The sequence below is a fragment of the Desarmillaria tabescens genome (assembly GCF_030435595.1).
Source record: "Desarmillaria tabescens strain CCBAS 213 chromosome Unknown EV420scaffold_148, whole genome shotgun sequence".
NCBI classification, from domain to species: domain Eukaryota; kingdom Fungi; phylum Basidiomycota; class Agaricomycetes; order Agaricales; family Physalacriaceae; genus Desarmillaria; species Desarmillaria tabescens.
Genome location: NW_026848447.1, coordinates 1 through 20,841, shown reverse-complemented (window position 1 = coordinate 20,841; position 20,841 = coordinate 1). Strand labels below are relative to the sequence as shown.

The window sequence follows — 20,841 nt, the reverse complement described above, 5'->3', positions numbered from 1 at the left end:
GAGTTTAAAAAGTTTGGAAGACAGATGCATTGTGGTCACAGCTAGATGGTGACTATTTTGAGGGGGTCAAAATAGAATCAAAATCTGAAAACAAAATAATAAACTTTGCCGGCACTTTTTGCTGGTCCAAAATGGAAGAATTTGGTGGGTCAAAATATGATCAAAATACTAAATTTTACCTTTGTGTCAAATTTTCTAATCTTAGTGCAGCAAAATTCAATATTTGGCCTAGATTTTGCCTTATCAAAGTGATCAATTCTGACTCGCTGGTGAAATTCAAAATCCTGTGAACCATTTTCCTGGCTCTAAATACTATATTTAGACCATGATCAAAATGATGCATTTAGCTGCAGAGAAAATATGGCCAAAATGGGAGCATGCACTTGAGCAACGCACTCAAGTGCACACTTTAGTGACTCACTGGTTAGTCACTACAGCCTGGTCCTGCGTCTCATGGTGTGAGACACAAGTTCATCAAATACGGGTTATAATTATGTGAGTTTTTTTATAAACTAGCTTAAGCATGTTTTGAAAGTTAGGCCAAAAGAACGTACAACTTGAAACAATGTAACAGTCTGAGTATTCCTATGTGCAAGCCTGTATTACGTAGTTGATTCAATAATAGATTGTATCTGCAGCGCACTTGGCTCCAGCCTCTCTCCAGGGCATTCTCCCTCCAGTGTTCGACTCCAGCCACCACTCCCTCCAGCGAATGCTCTCTCCAGCCACAGTCTCTCCAGTGACCACCCTCCCTCCACCTCCAGCGAGTCTCTCCAGTCATGAGTCTCTGCAGCCAGACCATCTCTCCAGAGTACTCTCTCCAGTTACCACTCTCTGCAGTGACAGCCTCACTCCAGCGAACCGTTTCTGACATGGCCATTCAGTGTCAGTATCCTTGTCTGTCAAACTGGGTTGGGGCTCTTGTTCCCAGACATTAGTCATGTGTTCTCCATCAGAGGACCAATGTATGTGGCAAAGTGCTCAATAGGCCTTGACACTACTACTGTCACCTGTTTCGCTATTCACTTGATTAGCCTCTACCCACAACTTTGTGAACCGTTTGAATGCAAATGGCCATAGCATGAGAGGATTGGTGAGTAGAATAGTGGAAGTGGTGTGAAGAGCTCGGTGGACTGTGGATGGAGAGACATCAAGCATAGATGACAGCCTTGAGAACCACAGTAGCAATGTCGAGGAAGACACAAGGATTATGCGAGCTGCCACTGTTGTGGATGTCGACAGTGGCGAAGAGACAAGAATGTCGGTGGCAAGGATCAAGTCGATGGTGAGGGTAACAATGATGACAATGTGCGAGCTGCCACCTATAGAATTGGTGGTGGCAAGAAGACAAGAAGAGATTTAGTTTAGTTTCTAATGATGGGCCTTGCCAAGTGGCAGTATGATAAGATCATATGAGCTTCCCTGGCTACCAATCCTACCAATTGTCTGAAAATACAATTTTTAAATTAAGAGAGATCGCAAGTTCATCTGAATGTTACAAAAATTCAGGGAGAAATGTATGAATGACTTTGTGAGTGATTTATCATAATAATAGTATGTAAAATGGCTGTGGTCTGCTCATCACACAAGTATACTTTAAAGTTTTCATCTCTTTCCCTAGCTGACATCTACACAGTACGTACCCCCTCATCTTGTCATTGTCTTGGGTGCCACTCAACTTCACATGTCTATAAACAGTGAGATTACCCTAGAAACGCTCCTGGATAGCTATACTGACTGATATCCCCAGCTCTTGGGCTCCATGACAATGGCACTCAATGCCACCACTGTTCTTATTGCTCAAATTCTATGATCTTGCATGTATGCTACCGTTTTCTGGACCTCTTGAATAATTGGCATTGATGGACAGAGTAGTGAAATGGCCAGGGTAGCTGTCATCAGCCTAGAGCAGGCCACTATGCAAGGGTATGTGTTAGTCCCTTGCTGTGAGGCACTTTCTTCACATTGCAGCAGAATATGCTTCAATATGGCCATAGGGACCGCCATTGCATCTCCGTTCTTCCATCCACTTCATGCCCCCACCCAATCGTTTCTGTGCTGTTGTCTACATCACATTTAATACCACAGCTGCGCACCACTCCATTATCCTCAGATTATATATCCTCAGCATGGTTCCCATCAACGAAGTTTGATGCACTTCCATGAGCACCTTCCATCACAGCATAGTTCTGGGGACCACTTCTGGCTGGCCTTTCCCTCTGAGACCGAGCAGAGCCATTTCTGGAGTTTTTCTGGTTCTCCAGAATAACAACATCATCCTCATGGGGGAGGTCCATATTGCTGTAGTATGGGATGGCATTACCATTGCTGGAGGGTTCATCCCCAGATGGATTTAGCCTACTATGTCTCTATATCGCTAGGATTTGGATCCCAGTCAGTTTTGTTCATGCAATCTAGCTAAAACTCACTTTCACATTTTAGTTTAACTGCTTGCTTGACATGCTCTTTGTCACACTTTATGCTTTTGATTGTCTTGAAAGGGTGTCTTGTACATACTGTATACCTCTTAGTCATCATATTGGTTGTTGTCAGTCTCAGATCAAGCACTATTGTTACTTGGTTGTTTAATTTAACATATTTTCTTGTCTACCCTCTCAAGATTGTGCCTAAACTTTACTACATTAGTGTATGACAATGTCAGATGATGATAACATACCAGTACTCCCGCTATGATTTGCTGTGAATCCATTCTATTCAACATTAACCTGGACAACAATTTCCCGCCTTCGCTCATGACCAAGATCCCGAACTTGTCAATCCTCTCCTGCGGCAACAGGTCCAAGAACTCCTCTGCCATAATTTGACAGAGAATGACATATGCAACAAAACAATTCATGCCATAAACAGCTGCTAGACTTTCCTCTTCCTGGTGGGGGACGTGAATCAGCTGCAAGAAATAAGAAGCCCAAACGACATCTGGGTGAACTGCTGGTACTTTGCCATCGAGCCAGTTGCAATCCCCCCACACTGTACCCTGTGAAACATCTTTGGCCTTGGCAACATCACCGAAATACCTTGCAAGCATTGCAGTGTTTTTAACAGCATCGGCAAATGCCATTCAAACTCGACAAATGGGGCTCTTCTTGTCGCAAGCTTTGGCAAGGTCCACATCACACCTAAAGTGTCCTATCGCCTTGAGATTCTGAGGTGTGTACGCATTCAACAACGCCACAGAAGTAGATCCCTTGTATGAAGCAGATATTGGGTATGCCAGCAGATTCGTATATCGCCAGGACTGCTCAAAGACTGTTGATAGGAGAGCTTCATGTCGAGATGCTAAAGAGATCAGACTTGCAAAGATGGTTGCAGTGTTAGGATCGAGGATGAGGTCGACGCCAAAAAGATGGTCGCGTTCCACAAGTTTGACAGCACACAAGCTCGAGCAAGGCATCCGGATCAAGGCTTGCTTCTGTAGGGTCTCCATCAATGCCAAATAGAAATGTGCGGTGGATGGATCACCATGGATTGGTGGGTGTATAGTGTTTTTGTCATACATTTTGGGGGTGCAGTTTGTGATGCTTCTGGAATGTCAGGGGTGCTTTCAATTTGAGCATCAGGGGCACATATTTCCGGTCGAAAGTTGTTGACTGATGTATTACAGGCTGCATGCAACCTACCCTTCACACTCACATATAGACTAGACCCGTGGTCTCTAACGCCAGCCAGATTACGTTGACCAGTATTTGAAGATGGTCTTTAAATGCATGGAACAGTGGTTGCAGCAACAAGTCGATGGTAGCGATAAGTTGTACCTGCTTCATGGTCGTAAGGAATCCATGAAGAATAAAAGCCCAAGAACAATGTCACTCACCTTGTGTCACTACCTTGATGTGAAAATCAAGGACCATCGTAAAGCCCTGACATGGATACTCCTTTCCGGCCACATGCTGGCGATAGAGAGGCTGTGATGGAGAGAACTGGGAAGACCGAGACTTGAGCAACTGCCAACCACATCCTCCTACACCTGTCATCACACTTCCAACAATACGATATCAAGACCTAAGGATGGTTAGATAAAGACAGGCTTGACAAGGAGAGTCAATATAACTCACCAATAGTGTGATACATGAACAATGCACAAGGATGCTTGCAGACATCTTGCATTTGGATAAGAATATAGCAACAGTCCTAAACAGTTGATGAGCAACCAGGTTACCAGGGAACACTGGGACAGACGACCTACAAGGATGCAGTATGTGGTGCTCAAGGAAATCCAGCAATGCATTTTCTAGCTTATCCGATGCCTCAGTGGCCTCTTGTCACAGGTTCAGCAGTCCTTTCCATTCTGCCTAGTGGCATTGGAAATCTCCATGAAGTGGGGTGATGCATGAGTGATGCACAGATCAGGTAGGCAATGTCAATGGCAAGTAGCAGTGAATAGGTGACAACTGAGTGATGATGGTCTGCCCCTTATATGCATTAGAACTGCCATCACATTTTATATGTGGTGAATGGAACAAAGATATAGAGTGACAAGACAGTGCATGAGCATAGCTGCATGGAAGATATTTGCCAGGGTAAACCCTGACATACAAGAACAGAATTGTAGAGTAGAAAAAAGATAGATGCCGGTCAAGGTATGCTGAATTGACAGTGAGCATGGGTATAACCCGTACACTCACAGTTGCTCAAGAGAAGGTTGACAGAGCTATGACAAAGCAGAAGGATCTGTCGGCACATGCTGTGGCTGAGTTGCTGAGAATCCCAAAGAGGAAGTTCCCTTTGAAGTGTGCCTGCAGTCACTGTCCATCCACACTGACCCAGCAAACTTTGTCTTTCTGTGCCTTGGGTGTACCCAGACACTATCACACTGCTGTTATTTTCCTGGGTATTCGCTACCATATTATCCTTTTCAACCGCAATCATCTTTCAATTAATAACTTGGCTACTAGTTGATGCTGACCTCAACTTCATGTAAAGGTCTTCTCCAACTTTCCGATCTCTCTCAGTTCTGGGTGTACCCATGCTGTGTAACCTATATCTGCGTACCTCTGCATACTTGCTAGTAATTTCACTTGCTAGGGTTGGTATATCTATCACTTGGTGCTGGTGAGCTGTCAATATTTTTCATTGACCTCGTAGTCGTTCTGACATTATGGTTATTTTCAGATATGCCGATCTGCAGGTGTCATGCTCATGGTTGTATACTTCGAGATGGTGGAGTGTATCTAGATATGGACACTACTAGACGACATGCTGATGCAGATAAATTGGACAAGCTGCAAGAAGACGTTGTCGAAGCCAACATTGAGGAGCTAGCCTCCTGGCTATCAAGTACCAATCTTGCAGACATACTGTCCCCTATTCTCCAACCTGTGGGTGGTCAGGCATGGGCTTGATCCTGGCCAACACCTGAAGAGCAGGATAAGGCTAATCGTGATATTTTCGATGATCAGCCTGAACCTTCCACTCCCCTGCAGTACACCTTCACGGATGCCAGCAGAAAGAAGAAAATAGAGTTCTACTTGAAGCATCTATGTGATATAGAATAAAGACTCACCGAACTCAGAAAGGAGGGGCTTATGTGCCTCAAAGGTGCTTCCTTTCCTGTCAGCGACTCTTATTATCCTTGGCCTTTTGAGGACTTGGAGCACAGATGTGACACCATACACAGGGAATTGACCCTTACTTCTGTCAAATATAAAGATACCAGTGTTTTGGAAGCCAAGAGTGATATTCTCAACTGTCTCCAATCTTTTACCGAGTGTGTACAGCAAAATAGGGAGGCCTGGGAACAAGGAAACTCAATTGCTCCAGCTGGAGACAGTATCAAATGTGATACAGGTAAACTTACACCAATATTCTCTTATCCTGGAAGCTGATGCCTGAATGTTCCTAGCCCACCACTTTGAACCTGTATTTGGTGGCGCAGATCTCACAATGCAGCTTGTGTTTTTCATGGTTGTTGCAATGAACATCATCATCAATACTGTGCGGTGGGGCTGTGAATTTTTGATGTGAATGTCCAAACTTATCATTTTGGGAGTTATGACCAGAGGAAACAGGTTGCTGATGCCGTCCGATGAGGCCCTCCTTGATGGTTTTCCAACTGACATCTGCCCAGCCATCGAAGAGCTTGATTTGGATGGGAAATGTACCATTTATGCCATCTGCCCTGATCCCAAATGTCACTTCACTTATAAACCGGAGTTCAAAGATGGTTCACCTATTGCATCTTATCCAACGTATTGCTGACACAAACAATTTAAGGGAAGCCATCCCTGCAATGCCTGACTCACTAGGCCCTGAAAGATAGTGGGCAGAGAAGTCAGTGTTCCTATCAAGACCTTTCTCTCATTCAACTTTAAAGACTGGCTGGCAGGACTCCTTTCATGTTCTGGTTTTGAGGAGAACATGGATGCTGCTTGGGCAGCCACACAGAAGGCAGACACTACTACAGAGATGAGGGATATCTTTGATGGGCAGATACTTCCCGATTTTAAAGGACCTGATGGACTTCATTTTTCCATCAGTAACGGAGAAGGCCACTATGTCTTTTCCTTGGGCTGTGATTTTTTCAACCCACATGGTAACAGACAAGCTGGTAAAAAAAAATCAATTGGGATGATATCTCTTGTTTGTCTGAATCTACTGCCTGATCTTCACTATAAACCCAAGAACATCTTTCTTGCTGGCATTGTTCTGGGTCCCAAAGAACCTCCTGTAGATGCTCTGAATCATTATTTGAAGCCCTTGGTTGATGATTTATGCGAGTTCTGGAAACCGGGAGTGTGGTTTTCTCATACCAGCAAATGCCCACATAGTAGGCTGGTGAGATGTGCTCTAATTGCAGTGGTGTGTGATCTTCCTGCAGCACATAAAACTGCTGGATTTGGCTCCCATAAGCATCATCTATTCTGTTCCAGGTGTAAATGCCACAGGAAGGTCCATGGCCTTGGGACCACAGACTATCAGAATTGGGAGTATCGAACCAATGATGAATGCAGGGATTTTGCTGCTACATATGTGTATTGCTTGACAAAGAAAGGGAAAAAAGATGTTTTCAAGGTGACAGGTGTATGCTGGTCAGAGTTGTTAAGACTGGAATATTTTGATATCACTCGTTTTGTGGTCGTTGATTCGATGCACAATTTATTCTTGGGCTTAATCAAAGAGCACTTGGAAGACATTCTAGGCCTTCATTTAGATCCAAAAGGGTCTTCGAAGAAGGAGAAGGAGTCCCCCATTGCGATTATCATCGATGTGTCTAATGTGTGGAAAAAGTCTTTTAATTTGAAGGAACAGGCAAGTGTGCGAAAGGTGGTTGGATGGCTGGAAAACCCCATATGTGCAGATTTGGAGACCAATGAAGGCTGGGACACTTTTGTGAAGAGGTTTAAGAGAATCCAGAGCCCTGTTCTTGTTTTCCTCTGTTCTGAGTTACAATGTCCAGAAATTCCTAGACTAGATCAGCAGCACAAGAAAAAGCGTAAAATACATTGGATCAGGGAGTTGCTTGAATGGGTAAGTTTCTAGTTCATTTATTGCAAATATCTTTCTGACTTCCTCCAGCATAAATCCCAGACAGAATTTATCCAGTATGAGAAAGCAGATGGTCCAGTCCCCCAACATATGAAGGTCTTCACCAAAGCTGAAATCCAAGAAATCAGATCTGACATATCTTCTATGATAACACCTTCATGGTTGACACCTATCCTAAAGAATCTAGGGGAGGCAGGGCACGGAAAGCTCAAAGCTGATCAGTGGCGAGTCCTTGGTGCAACCTATCTCCCAGCATCATTGATATGAATGTGGTCTATGCCAAGCCAGGGCAATGCAAGCATCAAAAGGCATCAAGAGATTCTCTGTGTTACCATGCTATTATTATCAGCTGTCAATATCGCATCCTCACGGGTGTCCTCGGAAATGAATGCAGACAGATATCTTTTCCTAATCATCTCCTATATCAAAGGTGTTTGCGAACTGTTTCCAGAATATGAATTTCACCTGAACCAGCATATGGCCATTCATCTCCATGAATACCTTTGTCTTTTTGGTCCGGTGCACTCATGGTGGACTTTTCCATTTGAATGTCTCATTGGCATGCTACAGCATATCCCAACCAATTGTAAAGAAGGTGCGAGTTCTTTGTATGCAGTCCATCTTGATTGCTAACTAACATCATTTGCAGGCGAGCTTGAACAAATGATAGCTCTCTCATTCAACCGATCTGCACATTTACAAGCACTTGTTACAAAGATAGGCTGTCCGTTAGCAATACACAACTGCCAGTCCATCTTTGAAAAACTTGTAAATCCTCAGGTACGAAACACTTTTATACCAGACATGTTTGCCTGGAATTTGCAGAAGGATGAAGAGACTGAAGAGGCCTGCATCACTATTGACCTCAGTGAATTTCGTGGTACAACTCCAATCCTCTGTGAACTATTCCCACCTTTACATGACTTTCTTGGTTCAGTTCTGCCTCTGAAAGCCAAGTTTTTCCATGATATCACCGTGAATGGTGTCACATTCTCCACAGCTAGAAGACATAGAGGTAACAGCTGTATCCTTGTTAAGGATGGAAAGAGGCAGATTACACCTGCTCAAGTTGTGTACATTGTCATGGTTGCAGACAACTGTGTACTCATGGCTGTCCAGCATCATGAACCAGTGGTTCTACAGCATAATCCATATGTGCCATACCAAGGTGAAATGAAGCAGGAGTTGTGGAGCTCCTCCTTCAAACCTCTGAGTATCATCACCATGCAGGCAGTGGTATCTCATTTCACAATGTTGGAGATGATATGGGAGGGTCAAAACATTGTATTGGTAGGATCGCTGGCAAGAGTAAGTAAATATCTTCATCAAAATATCTGGGTAATTTATTATCTTCACTTAGGAACATTGAGAAGAAGCAGACAATTGAATGAAGTCGTGGGTGTTGCATTGTTGCCTCTTCGATTAAATGATGTTATATAATCAATCACTCTATACCTCTTATAGTCAACCAATACAACAGTCTTACAGTCTTATCATCAATGATCCACACGTGCAACAAATCCTGCTATCTTGGGTCTCTGAAAAACACTAATGGCGATTTTTGTGGTAGATTCGTGCGATCTAAATGATTCACCTGCCTCCTGAATCAAATGATTAAACGTGGAGTGTTGCCATCTATTATCGTCACATTGGCAGTCTTGTTGTGAGCTCTCTTGTCTCACCTTTACATTCTCTTCAACAGCCTACTACAATCTTTCATGTCCTTTCTCCATTTCCATCTCTCTTGAACACATGTTCATTCTTCCTCAAAAACAGTGTTGGGTGTTTCCTTTATCTCGCTGGTGATATCCCGGTATTCATACAACACTAGGGTTAGTTTGGTCAAAATAGCAGAAAGTTTATTCGACGTTTGCCTAAGTTTAGATTGGCTTATAGCATTGCTAAGTGGTGTGCCTGATGGTGGTGAGTGCATATGTCCTTCCTTGGTTGTGTAGCCTCATTTTGGGGTAGGATCAGTCACGGTACCTTGTGAGATAGCCTTCACTCAGTGTGGGATGTTTGGACTGTTTGCAAGAGTTTGTTTTCTCCATCAAAATAGTAGGAGTTGAAACACACATTCATAGTTTCATCTAGGGACCTGGAGTTGCCATACTTAACAATCTGAATGGAACCATGTGCATGTTTCATCACTGGCCGATATATTATCTTGGGCATCTTCAAGTGTTCAGCTCTCTTGGCAGATTCAGTGCAATCCAAGAGAGCGAAGAATTGAAGTGGTAGATACTCTGGAATACAAGGCATTACAGCATAGACAAGAGGAGTCGATAATATGGACCACACTATAGCTGGACACCTGAACTGCTGATTCCCATACTATTATAAGCCAAGCTTTATCGCAGTGCTGAAGAACTTCTAGCACCATTTCTTCCACTTCTGAAAATTGGATTTTCTCACCCAACAGAGAATTCATGGCAGGTACAGAAGGCGGTGTGTAGGCAAGCAAATAAACATAGTCCAGTGGTTATTAACAAATGAACAACACCAAACAAAGCAACCTTTTTCAGCAAAAATTGGACATTGTTCTGGGTCCAGTTAAGGTAGCGGGCTCTGTCAGGCATGGCCCTATTCATTATGTACTACTGTCTTTCAAGTTGCATGCCATTTGCCATCTGAACTGGGTCCACCAATTAGCATTCTACAGGTTTCCTTCAATCTTGAAATCGAACAGTCTATGCCACCTTGTCCACTGAAAATGTCAATGCCATTGGTATGATCCGGGGTAGGTTTTCTAAGTCTTTCTCACAAAGTGAACTGATGCTAGCTGAGCATCCTGCAATAAGACAAGCTCAGTTCGAATTCAATTTGATCCAGAATGTCCCCTGGAGCGTCAATGTTGTGGAATTGCTGCACAGCACACGGTGTTCACTCTATTACATACTCAGAGCAGCTCTTTCTGTGTCTGTTATGGAGGCCTTTTCTCCACAACCTGCCTTCTCACACATTTTTACTTCTTTCATTTGAAAAATGTGCGACCTGCATGCACAACGATCATATTCCCATCCATAACATCAGTTTCAATGGGGCCATGAAGATGGTTGAGCCCAACTGCATCAGCAAGATGCATGAATCGCTATCTGGAGTCCACTATAAGGAGATTTGCAATTTGAGAAATGGCATGTACTGGTCCATCAAGATTGCATCTCGCTTCCATGGTGGTTAGTTTCAGTGATCTGTCTTGGGGCAGTGCCGCTTGCCATGCACTTCTCCTTCAAGTTTGATCTGTCTTCGCATCGGGTTGCATACACTCGGCTTGTTATTCAAGTTAGGCATCAGGTGTGCATCCTAATTCTCCCAAGAATTCGCTCCTTTTTGTGCTACATTCACGTGCAGTGACTCACCATATATGTAAGTACTTTGTTTGTAGGTTCCCAGTCAAATTGATTCATATCTTATCAGGCTGTCAGAGACAAGACAATGAGCATTTGGACCTACATCGGATCTGTATAGTTGGCATGGCTCTCACTTCCACCTTGTAGCTGACATCTTATGTTTTGTTGCACCGGATCCCATTCACAGGGATTGTAGAAACATTTATTGATGCCTATTGTGGCTGGTGGGTCACTGCTGTTGTTCGGCATAGTTCTAGGTCTCTTCCTAGTGGCTAGGTACATATTAGTAGAATCACTGAGACGATATCAGGCAGTACTTTAAAGTAGTGATTCTATGTATTAACTTTCAGCACAAGATTGACATTAACATTTCTTGATGAATTTGTGCCACCCTGCTGTGTTTGGGCCGCAGTCTTCATTCTTCTTCAAGGCTACCGAGAACATATTCCCTTCAGCTTTATGTATTGCTATGTGTTCTGGACTTTCTACCTCTCTGAAACCCATCCTCTCGAGTGAGCACTGCTGTTTGGATTTCACTGTATAATACATCGCAGCTGGTGACTTTTTCATCCAATTTTCTTCACTTCTCCTTCACAAGGGAAACTTGCAGGCAACATGGAAGAGACCTCCCACCCAGTCGAAGAGACTCCAGAGCTGGCCTGCCCTGATCATGCTCAAAGGTACATACATCGACTTGATTGTCTTATAGAAAGGTCTCTAATCGGAGTCATGGTTGTCCAGAAATCACCCCACCAATCCATCTCCCACACTATTGTTGCCCCCCTATAACTCCCTCCCAACATCACACTCTAGCCATAGGAGCTCTGCGATTCTGACTGCAATTCAGGTGACCTTGAGCAATACTCCATCCTGTCCCAGTCAAGATCACTGCATATATATGCACTGACTCATGCACCTGGCAATACAGTGTTTCAATGATGTCATCCAACAAGCTCCTGACAGTCATTACCATCATCTTTCACCATGAGAAATCCAGGGCCAGATCTGGAATATGCAGGTTGCACTAGACCTGATGGGAGACATGGCATTATACTCAGAGTGGTTGCAGCATGATGAACATTGGAGACTGATGGGATGGACTGTTGAGGATAGGGCAGAGGGGCACTGATGACTCCATAGAGGGAGACGATTTGCATATACTACATTTGCTTAATTGTAATAATGTGATTTATTGGATCCTGTTCTATATGCTAGTTCTTCTGAGTTCTGATTGCCAGAATATTGTCCTTTGTGACATTCCCACTACCTTATCAGGACTCAGCAAGCTCCTGACTCAGCATGTCCTGCTGTGATCCAACTCTCCTTCTCCTTCATGGTATCATCTTTTCTGCTGAACATCCTTCAAAAAAAGCTCCAGCACCCCTTCCTCTGCTTCAAGCCTTCCCTCATCTAAACCATTGCAATATCCAGCCCTTCGCCCCTCAAGACCAGCCTCCTTTCCACATTGAAATGTGTCATCAGCAGCCTCCATACTACCCTCCTGCATGCTTGCTGAAGTCTCTATGTCAACCTGAGCTTGCCTCCCTGCACCACACTTCCCTTCTAGTCAATGTCCAGCTGCTGAAAACTTTGCAAGAGCAGCATCGTAGCCTTGGACATACCCGGTCTGCTCCATCTCCCTCGATGCCTCGAAATGGCCATCCTCACCCAAGCGATACGTGTGCCTCCAAAATCGCATCAAAGCCTCCTTCAAATCTCCTTCAGACCCCTGTGCATCACTGAACTCCTTCAATGCTTACGAGAACATAAAAGGTGATGTTGGCACCACATCCAAACTGGTATTTGCTGTCGTGTCAATCTTCTGCTGGGGAATAAAGTCGGTAGTCGTTGTCATGGTGGCAGACTTTTTCTTGGACAATGACTTCTTCTTTGTGGTAGTTGAGTCCACAGGTGGTAATAGAGCTGCAAATATAGTAGCTTTGTCGACAGTAGTGGCCATTCTCATAGAGCATAGAGTGTAAAGTGTAGAGTGTAGGGACAATAGAGAGTGAATTTGAGCAGAGAAAAATTGTGCAATGGTGAGAGCTGGCTAGAGAAGTTAAGTCTGAAAACCATTCCCCCGCAATGCTCAAAAGAACATGATGTGGACCCCCATCTCGTCTCTTAGAAACTCAGATTACAAGTTACCCACCTCATGAAAAGACCTTACCCACTATGATATAGCTCTTACAATAGTCTACATACAATTATAATACAACTATGATACCAGTGTACTATACTAAGTACTATACAGTGACCCAACTCCTAGCGACCTACAGTAGTGATACGAAGCATGCAGTGTAGCATGGACCCCATAAATGAGGTCCGAGGCACTATAATAGATACCATCATCATCATCAAGTCTGAAAGAGTGTTGTTGAATCACACTCTCATCACCATATGGAACTGTATTGCTAGGTCCAAGAGAGGGAATGAGAAATCGCTAGTGATAGTCATGGACATGTGGGAAACTATGGATATCATACATGTGATTGCAGAGGAACTGGACTGTGCCAACTCCCACTATTATTTTCTCTACCTCTTCATTCACCTCTGAAATCAGGAAACCACCATTCTGAACATGCTCACATGAATGGAGTACTTAGATGCTCTTAACATGTTGCATGACACGAGTTTAGATGATTATGATGCCCACTCTCACTTGATTAATCCTTCATGAAGTCAGATCTTCTGGCCGTATTAACTCAGTTTGGTAGTGACTAGCCCAGTGAATTGAAGTGGGTCTGGCTGTACTGAGCCAAATAAAGCCCAGGGGAAATGATGGATGAGGCTTCATTGCACTCGCTGTGACTTCAAAATGTAAACCATTTACCAGCTCAAATTGAGCTATTTCGAGCTTGGTATGTCAGTGCTATGGGTTTTCATCAGGCTTTGTAGAGCTCAATTTCATTGTTATTATTATTATTTAATACTATTAATATACATAAAACCAGATGATTTGAATCGCTACTATGCTAAGTAGCAGCTCTAGTCTGCACCACCCTTCCCACTGTGCCCACAGCTGGCTCTGTCCTGCTTGGATACCTCAACTGTGTTGCCCAATGTCAAGCCTTAGAATAAATCAGTGCATAATGACAGGAAAGACAATTTCAGGGCTACTCACAAGATAGAAGCTAGCTGGAGCAATGGCAAGCATAACCTGCATTTAGCAAGCCAAGAAATGCATGTATATGTGGAACAGAATTTAGTGTGACCAAGCCCAAGTGCCTAGACGGCGCATAGAATGACTGTAGACATTCTAAATATCAAAAAACAACATATAAGAATGCAATGAGATGTACCTCAGAGGTATCCAGATATCCTGCTACTCAAACGAAACCCGAGGACGTATTGCTGCTGAAGGTGTCCGAACAAGGTGCATATATTCACCTTTCACAGAAGTTTGAGTCCATAGCATCATATCTGCTGGGCTTCGCATCAGTTTGCCAGTAAAAGGCCAACAGCAGGAGGTACAACAGCAAGCGTAAAGCTATGTTCTGCGATAATACAGGATCTGGATGCAGGGCAACAACGAGAATGGATAGGCTGAAAGGGGACAGGGATGGTGGTAGTAAAAGGGAAAGAGGTGTTAATTAATTCACCAGTTGACATGTACATGGTAGGATCAATTTGACTCGACTTGAAGTTGTCGCCAATGTGGTTTGCACTCATGAAGTTCAGTGCATTCAAGTTAACCATTGGATTCAGAGAAATTCTACTCTGGTAATTCTTAGATGTGCTAATGGAAAGAGGTGAAGGTTTGGAGTTCAAAGCCTTCTTGTATGATGCCACTCAGTGATCCAGCTCGACCACGCTATACAGTAATCTTTGCAGCTTGATTTAGCTCGAACCAGCTCGACGGAATTTTCACTGGGAGTGACCACAGATGCACAAACTGACAAGTCTGGTATTGCATTATGAAGGTGGTGTGAATGCACCTGTGTAGCGCACTGACTCGGTTGGGAGTTTTGATCGCTATGACAGGTGTTTTCCAGCACTCAATGCCAACACCTTCAAGTTATTGTTCCTTGCTTCTGCGATCAGCCATTTGATGAGCTGCACAGTAATCCCAAATTTCTGCAGCAATTAATAAACATCTCCTTCCTGTGTTGGGACCTACATCATGGTTCGGAGTTAGCCAGTGATTTTGTATTGCATTTCCCTCAACTGTTGGACCAAGCACTATTTGCTACGCTTGATCATCTTTGCTTTCTGCATCCCAGTCCCTTTAGTCAGTTCCAGTGTATCAAAAGATTCTTATTATGGGACATTCTATGGCAGTCTCTACAGTGGACCATAACATGTAATGAAGCCGCAGTCTCCACACAATCCATTTACATTTACACATCTACACAAGACCTGGGAGGCATGATAAGTCATAAAGCCCTGCTTGGAGCTTGCATGTAACAGGATAGCCTCTTAGCTTGTTTTGCCATTGATCTACACCCAGAGGTTCAGCCTTTCCTTCTAGAATTTCCTGTAATCTCTTCTGATACCACTGCTCATTTTCACCTGACCAAAAACCCATATTGACACCAGCCACATTCCAAGTAAATGGAAGTGGCCACCAAGACTTGAAAGCTACTTGTAAGCCAGAATCTAGAGTTGAATTATGAGCAACTGTGAAGATGACAAACTTGCATTTACCAGTATAGCACTTGTACAAACCGCAGATGAGATTAGCTTCTTCATTAACAAGATTGTCATCCCACAGGCTCCATGCATCACCTCTGTCCCTGAAAACAAACCCGGTGTGGTTTTGAGTAACAGTACTGGAGAGTCCATGAAGTGCAGCATCCAAACTGAGATGCTCCTTAGCGAGGTGCCAAACGATTCCTCCTCGGAGAAGAGCTGTGCAGCCTTGAGGTTTACTTAGGATGTTTGTGCAGTTCTCGACATAGGCTTGGTAATCCCTTGCGGTAAATTTGTAGTCCACCAGTTGAAAGGAAATAAGAGGAAGAGCCAGTGGTTTGTGAGCACCGAAAGTATTGCTGAGACGAACTAGTGTGTGGAAGGGGATTCTGTGTTGAATCAGAAAGTCTGGCACATTATGATTTGCCATCACATGGCAAACCTTGTATACATCTTGCCTATTATGTACAGCAAGGATCCAGCTGTTGGATATGTAAGTATCTTCAGCAAAAACAAATGTTTTCCATGGACGATCAGCCTTGAGTGTGAACAAACAAGGATGAAAAGATAGACTTTGCTGGTCCCCAGGATCAACATCCCATCTACCAACTGCGGGATTTTGCTTGCTTGAAATGTCACCCAAGAACTGTAATATGGCATCTGCGGTGGAAGAGGATAAAATCTGTGCCACCTCTAGTGGCTGACCAAAAGCCTTGAGAACATACTTCAACTCATCACTGCCATTCCACTTTGTCACACATCATTGACAATGATAGGTGGAATGAATCCAAATTGTGAGGTCAAGGTATAGAGAAAATCAGGAGTTTCCTCAGTCTTTTGGTCATCATGTCCCTCTATAACAGAGATGTCAGGACTTGGCATTCTCTGGAATTTCTGTGATGCCAAATCAGCTTCAGCATCATATGGACCATCATTGTAGTCATTATCCAGAATGTCCATTCCATAGAAATCTTCATCGTCACTACAAACATCAGGAACTTCACCCCATGTGAGACAGACATCCCATTTGTTGGTCCAGGAGTCATATCATTTCTGCTTTGAAGAGAAGTTGCCCAATACATCGGTTCTATGCTCCTGCTTGATATTCATGTCTTCCTGACACCATCCTCCAGGCTCACAAGGATCTTCCACCCATTCGTAAAGGCCCCGTGCATGCGTTGTAGGAGGGTTTTTCTCATGGCCAAGTCTCAAGGCATGATGTTGTTTGGACTCTGTCTTCTCTCTTTGAGCATTGTGCTTGTTCCTTGCCTTGAAGAATGAGATCCATCCCAGAAGATTGCCGGAAGTTGATAATGTAGGTGATCCTTCAGCTGGAAAAGGCAGGGAAGTGGAAGAATCAGGATTGAACATGCCTCCAAGCATATCAACATTGAGGATACTGGTGTCAGGTAGAGCTGAGCTATCAATGTCTGTCAGGGGACCGCTTGCATTCTCGTGACCATTTTGAGAAGAACCAGAGGGAGATACAGGTTGCTGAAGATAAGCATGAAGCTCTTGCAAAATATGCACTGGAGGAGTGATAGCATCAAAGAGATGAGGCCACTCCTGAGCCTCCTGTGCTTGGTGACTGGTCCATGGGTACCAGACAGAAACTCCTTGTGTGATGAACCACTGGACTGGAGGCTGCAAACCAGACCTGACAGTAGGAAGCAAAAATGTACCAACTCGGTAGCTGTATGAAGCCCGAGGGGGGACAGTCGACATGAAATGCCTTCCAACCAAGGAAAATCGAATCCTTTCAAAGATAAGAAGGAAAACCAATTGGGAATTTCTTCTTCTACTGTTGTCTTTCGTCTCTCCCACCCAGTAACCCTGTATGCAATGATAAAGGAAAGAAGGCCAAGCCAAATGGAGAACCACTGATGAGCGAGAGTTATACGATGGTAGACCACCTTTTTTGCACCTCTCTGGGTTGATCTATAACCCAGTTGCCAGGGAGGTTGCGGACATACACAAGGCACTGAATAGCAGCTTGTCAGAGTGGATGTGCTGATGATCAATGCGTTCTCTAGTCTTGACCAGTTGTTGGCCAATGACGGTGCCAGGCAATAAAGATACAGCCTCATTTTGATGCTAATGCCATCTTTGTGGACAGACTGTTCCTGGGATGTCTGCTCTATCTTCATGTTTCTTTGAAGATGGTCTAGGGAATATCCACTGAGTTGCTCAGCCCAATCAATGAAGGACAACCAGCCAAACTGCTCAGTCCACCACCAAGGTTCAAGATAGTACCCGAGATTCATTCCTTCATGGAAGATGTATTGATCTGGGTTGGAAGGTACAGGTACTTCAGCAGCATATTCCATGTTGGGACTATAGAAAATGTCCCCATTGGAGACAAATGCAAGACCTTTTCGATGGTCCACATCTTCATCAAAAAAATGGTCATAAACAAACTTCATACTATCTTAAATATTAGGTTTGAGTATGGCACACTGAGGCTATTCACTCACGAGTTGGTATCATTAGGAAATGCCACAATCAAGGCTGGTAAAGCTATCATCAAGGCCTCAGAGGATTGAAACAGTATATTTTGCAGACATGCACAAGTAACACAGCTATTGGCCTGTGATTGAGCGCAGAGTGTAGGGGGAGTGCTGGACTGCCAGGGAATATAACCCAACACAGTACAAAAATGAGAGAAGGTAAAATTCTTTCTGTTTAGATTGCCAGGGATGGACCCTGCACAGTCTGTCTTGGTCAGTAGTCATGGTGGTAAAGCAGAAATGTGGGCAGGAACATTGGAGTAGCCAAACACGATGAAGCCAAACATCAACTGGATGGTAAGGAAATGAGGACCTCATTCCGATTTTCTAAACTCTGAACTTTGAAGTACTTCAAGTACTTAGTAGTAGACTTGTATCCTCTTAAATTCAACTATAAACCAGCCTATACAATAAGAGAAAAAAGAAGCCTACAAATTGATGTCTTGCCTATACATGGTGACTTTTATTCTGTCTACTTGGTTATGCGCCTGCTTTACCATCTCATTGCTTTTCTGCAAGTCCCTTTTATCGGCCCACAAGTTCCTGCCACTGTACATCTCTTCGATTTCCTTCGCCATGGCCTTTTCAATCAAAGTATATAGGTAGTCATCCAGTTCCTGCTTAAATGAAATTAGAAAATATGTTCATAGGAAAAGAAGTTGTAAGCCTGACCCCATTAACCTTCTCTCGCCACAAAGCCAATTTGTAGATTAGGAACACAAACACCAGGATACACAGGCTGATCAGTAACAATTGCACCTTTTGCTGACTGTTCCTACATCGGTTGACCCCCAGCTTTGTCTTCCAGCTTTCAGTAAATTAGGTGTTCCAATTCAAGTAGGAATTCTCACTGGTTTCTCCCATATGCAAATCACAGGCTCACGAGAACCTGTGCTGCCAGCACTAGCAATGAGATAACAGTCTGAATAAGAGTATGTCTGTTACTGTTGAGAGCATAATATATTTCCAGTAAGAGGAGTACTTACATCGACTGCCTGTATTGCTTCCCAGTCTAAGCACTTGTTAGCAGATGATAGACATGAGAGAAGGAGATGTTACCTTGACCATGAGGAAGCTCTTGTATCAACACACTCTGCTTCAAATCCATGACTACTACTTTCCCTGCATCACTCCCACCGACAGCGACAGAACCATTTTCTGCAAACCTAACATCTGTCACAATGCCAGTGTGAGTTTTCATTGTGATGGAAGAGGTCTTGATCAGCTCAGGTAACTTATATAAATCAAAGCCATATGCCATATTCTGTACAAGAATCAAGTTCCCTGCCATATTCGAAGTGGCATTGCCACTGGGGAAAGACAGTCAGTTTTAAGTTCTTGAAAGGAAAATGCCTGCTTACATTGGCCAATGCACTGGCTTAGTGGCAACTGTATTACTACTGTCTGCAGCCAATGTCATTCTATCAAATGGATCAGAATATTTGCCAGCAAATGCTTGCAAATCACTTACATTTTGCCCATATTAAGTAAGCTGATCAAGAGTTCCTGGCCTTCATTGATGAAAGTGGCAGTGTGGGGGATGGCCTTCAAAATAGATCTCGACCATTCCTGGTGAAAAAGGACCTTGTAGTCTGTTGAAGCAGTTAGACGGTCAAGTAATTGATGACATATATCTTTACTGAAGAATTCTAGACCATAGGCAATGACTTGCCCAAAGTGACTTGTAACAACAAGTCAATTGGATGGGCGATCAAAAGTCAAAGATTCCATGGGATCACTGACTGGTGAAGCCTGAACACCTCCATTATATCGATAGATCTGGGGCTAATGTGAGTGTGGTACTGGCTTTGAGTAATTTTCTCACTCACCCCACCCTTTGCTTGGCCGTAGACATATACAAGACCATGGCCAGTACCAAAAGCTAATCACGCTCCTTCCTCACCTATAAATGAGATGCAGATCACCTGGCCCCAGCATGTATCACTGTATTCCAAGGTTTGACAGGAGTTAGGTTTGTCTAGAGACCATATCTTGACGGTCTCATCGTCACCTGAGGCTATTTTTAAGTCTTGATGAATTTTAAAGAAAGGCAAGAACAGCCTACCCCCACTCACCAGATACCTCCCATCTGGTGTGAACAAAAGTGTGTTGATTGACTCATGATGTCCTGACATGTGCAGCATAAGGCGGTAATCCTGTTATTACAAGTAAGCTGCATTTCCACTACCATGAGCAACTACTTACATTATGAGCATCTTTGAAGAAGAGAAGGCTATACATAATGTGGTACAGACTGGGAAGCATATTTTTGAGTACCACATTGGCCTCTGTGTCCTATTTGTACCGGTTCCTTCATAATTGTCTTATCTAATTGTCCAGTACCTTCATAATGGGCTGCGACAGTCAGAAGCCACACTCACATGGGCTGCCTAGCATTGACTGCCACAGTCGGATGCCACACTATGCTTCAACAATAAGAAACTCACCGAAAATATAAAGAACCTTACCTAGTAGCTTCGATATCTTGTACATTATTGTATAACCACATGGTGTTCTTGAAAGACAATGCAGATAAAAGTTGCAAATAGCGTATCAATAGTATGCTTATTGTGAAAGTCCGGACACCCCTGCGCTTTGAGAAGTACAGACCATTCGAGAGAAGCATGGTGAAGTTTGAGGCCTGGAAAATATCTACATGTACTAAAAAAAGGCACATGAGACAAAAGCACAATGGATACCTGGTTGAGAGAGGTACTTAATAGTCATTATAAAAGACTCAGACTGACTTTGATTCTTCTCCACTCTACAACCTCAGAATGCCTTGCAATGTCAGCATCCCTCCCCCAGCCATAACCCACCGCACCACCTTCTACCTCACAGCTTCACAC

General features: G+C 43.6%; 7 protein-coding genes across 7 annotated transcripts; 2 read left to right on the top strand and 5 right to left on the bottom strand.

Moving 5' to 3' along the window:
* Positions 1-2,615: 2,615 nt before the first annotated feature.
* EV420DRAFT_1676587 (uncharacterized protein) lies at positions 2,616-3,046 on the bottom strand (the record flags this gene model as incomplete). The annotated part of the gene is made up of 2 exons (XM_060479157.1): positions 2,616-2,627; positions 2,678-3,046. The coding sequence occupies 2 exons, from the start codon at positions 3,044-3,046 to the stop codon at positions 2,616-2,618; spliced, it is 381 nt and encodes a 126-aa protein (XP_060321989.1).
* Positions 3,047-3,079: 33 nt separating this feature from the next.
* Positions 3,080-3,445, bottom strand: EV420DRAFT_1281700 (uncharacterized protein; the record flags this gene model as incomplete). The annotated part of the gene is made up of 1 exon (XM_060468281.1): positions 3,080-3,445. The coding sequence occupies one exon, from the start codon at positions 3,443-3,445 to the stop codon at positions 3,080-3,082; it is 366 nt and encodes a 121-aa protein (XP_060321988.1).
* A 1,060-nt stretch (positions 3,446-4,505) lies between these two features.
* Positions 4,506-5,360, top strand: EV420DRAFT_1487965 (uncharacterized protein; the record flags this gene model as incomplete). Its single annotated transcript, XM_060470586.1, has 5 exons — positions 4,506-4,538; positions 4,571-4,598; positions 4,646-4,748; positions 4,942-5,070; positions 5,147-5,360. 5 exons carry the CDS (start codon positions 4,506-4,508, stop codon positions 5,358-5,360), a joined length of 507 nt encoding a protein of 168 aa, XP_060321987.1.
* A 622-nt stretch (positions 5,361-5,982) lies between these two features.
* Positions 5,983-6,216, top strand: EV420DRAFT_1281682 (uncharacterized protein; the record flags this gene model as incomplete). The annotated part of the gene is made up of 1 exon (XM_060468277.1): positions 5,983-6,216. The coding sequence occupies one exon, from the start codon at positions 5,983-5,985 to the stop codon at positions 6,214-6,216; it is 234 nt and encodes a 77-aa protein (XP_060321986.1).
* Positions 6,217-12,192: 5,976 nt separating this feature from the next.
* Positions 12,193-12,813, bottom strand: EV420DRAFT_1487963 (uncharacterized protein; the record flags this gene model as incomplete). Its single annotated transcript, XM_060470585.1, has 3 exons — positions 12,193-12,346; positions 12,476-12,592; positions 12,614-12,813. The coding sequence occupies 3 exons, from the start codon at positions 12,811-12,813 to the stop codon at positions 12,193-12,195; spliced, it is 471 nt and encodes a 156-aa protein (XP_060321985.1).
* A 2,388-nt stretch (positions 12,814-15,201) lies between these two features.
* On the bottom strand, positions 15,202-17,210 carry EV420DRAFT_1653125 (uncharacterized protein; the record flags this gene model as incomplete). Its single annotated transcript, XM_060478714.1, has 6 exons — positions 15,202-15,452; positions 15,501-15,874; positions 15,928-15,967; positions 16,017-16,185; positions 16,245-16,483; positions 16,625-17,210. The coding sequence occupies 6 exons, from the start codon at positions 17,208-17,210 to the stop codon at positions 15,202-15,204; spliced, it is 1,659 nt and encodes a 552-aa protein (XP_060321984.1).
* A 1,210-nt stretch (positions 17,211-18,420) lies between these two features.
* EV420DRAFT_1653124 (uncharacterized protein) lies at positions 18,421-19,859 on the bottom strand (the record flags this gene model as incomplete). The annotated part of the gene is made up of 10 exons (XM_060478713.1): positions 18,421-18,609; positions 18,665-18,793; positions 18,844-18,930; positions 18,979-19,004; positions 19,052-19,302; positions 19,354-19,413; positions 19,464-19,584; positions 19,633-19,673; positions 19,736-19,771; positions 19,822-19,859. The coding sequence occupies 10 exons, from the start codon at positions 19,857-19,859 to the stop codon at positions 18,421-18,423; spliced, it is 978 nt and encodes a 325-aa protein (XP_060321983.1).
* Positions 19,860-20,841: the final 982 nt, after the last annotated feature.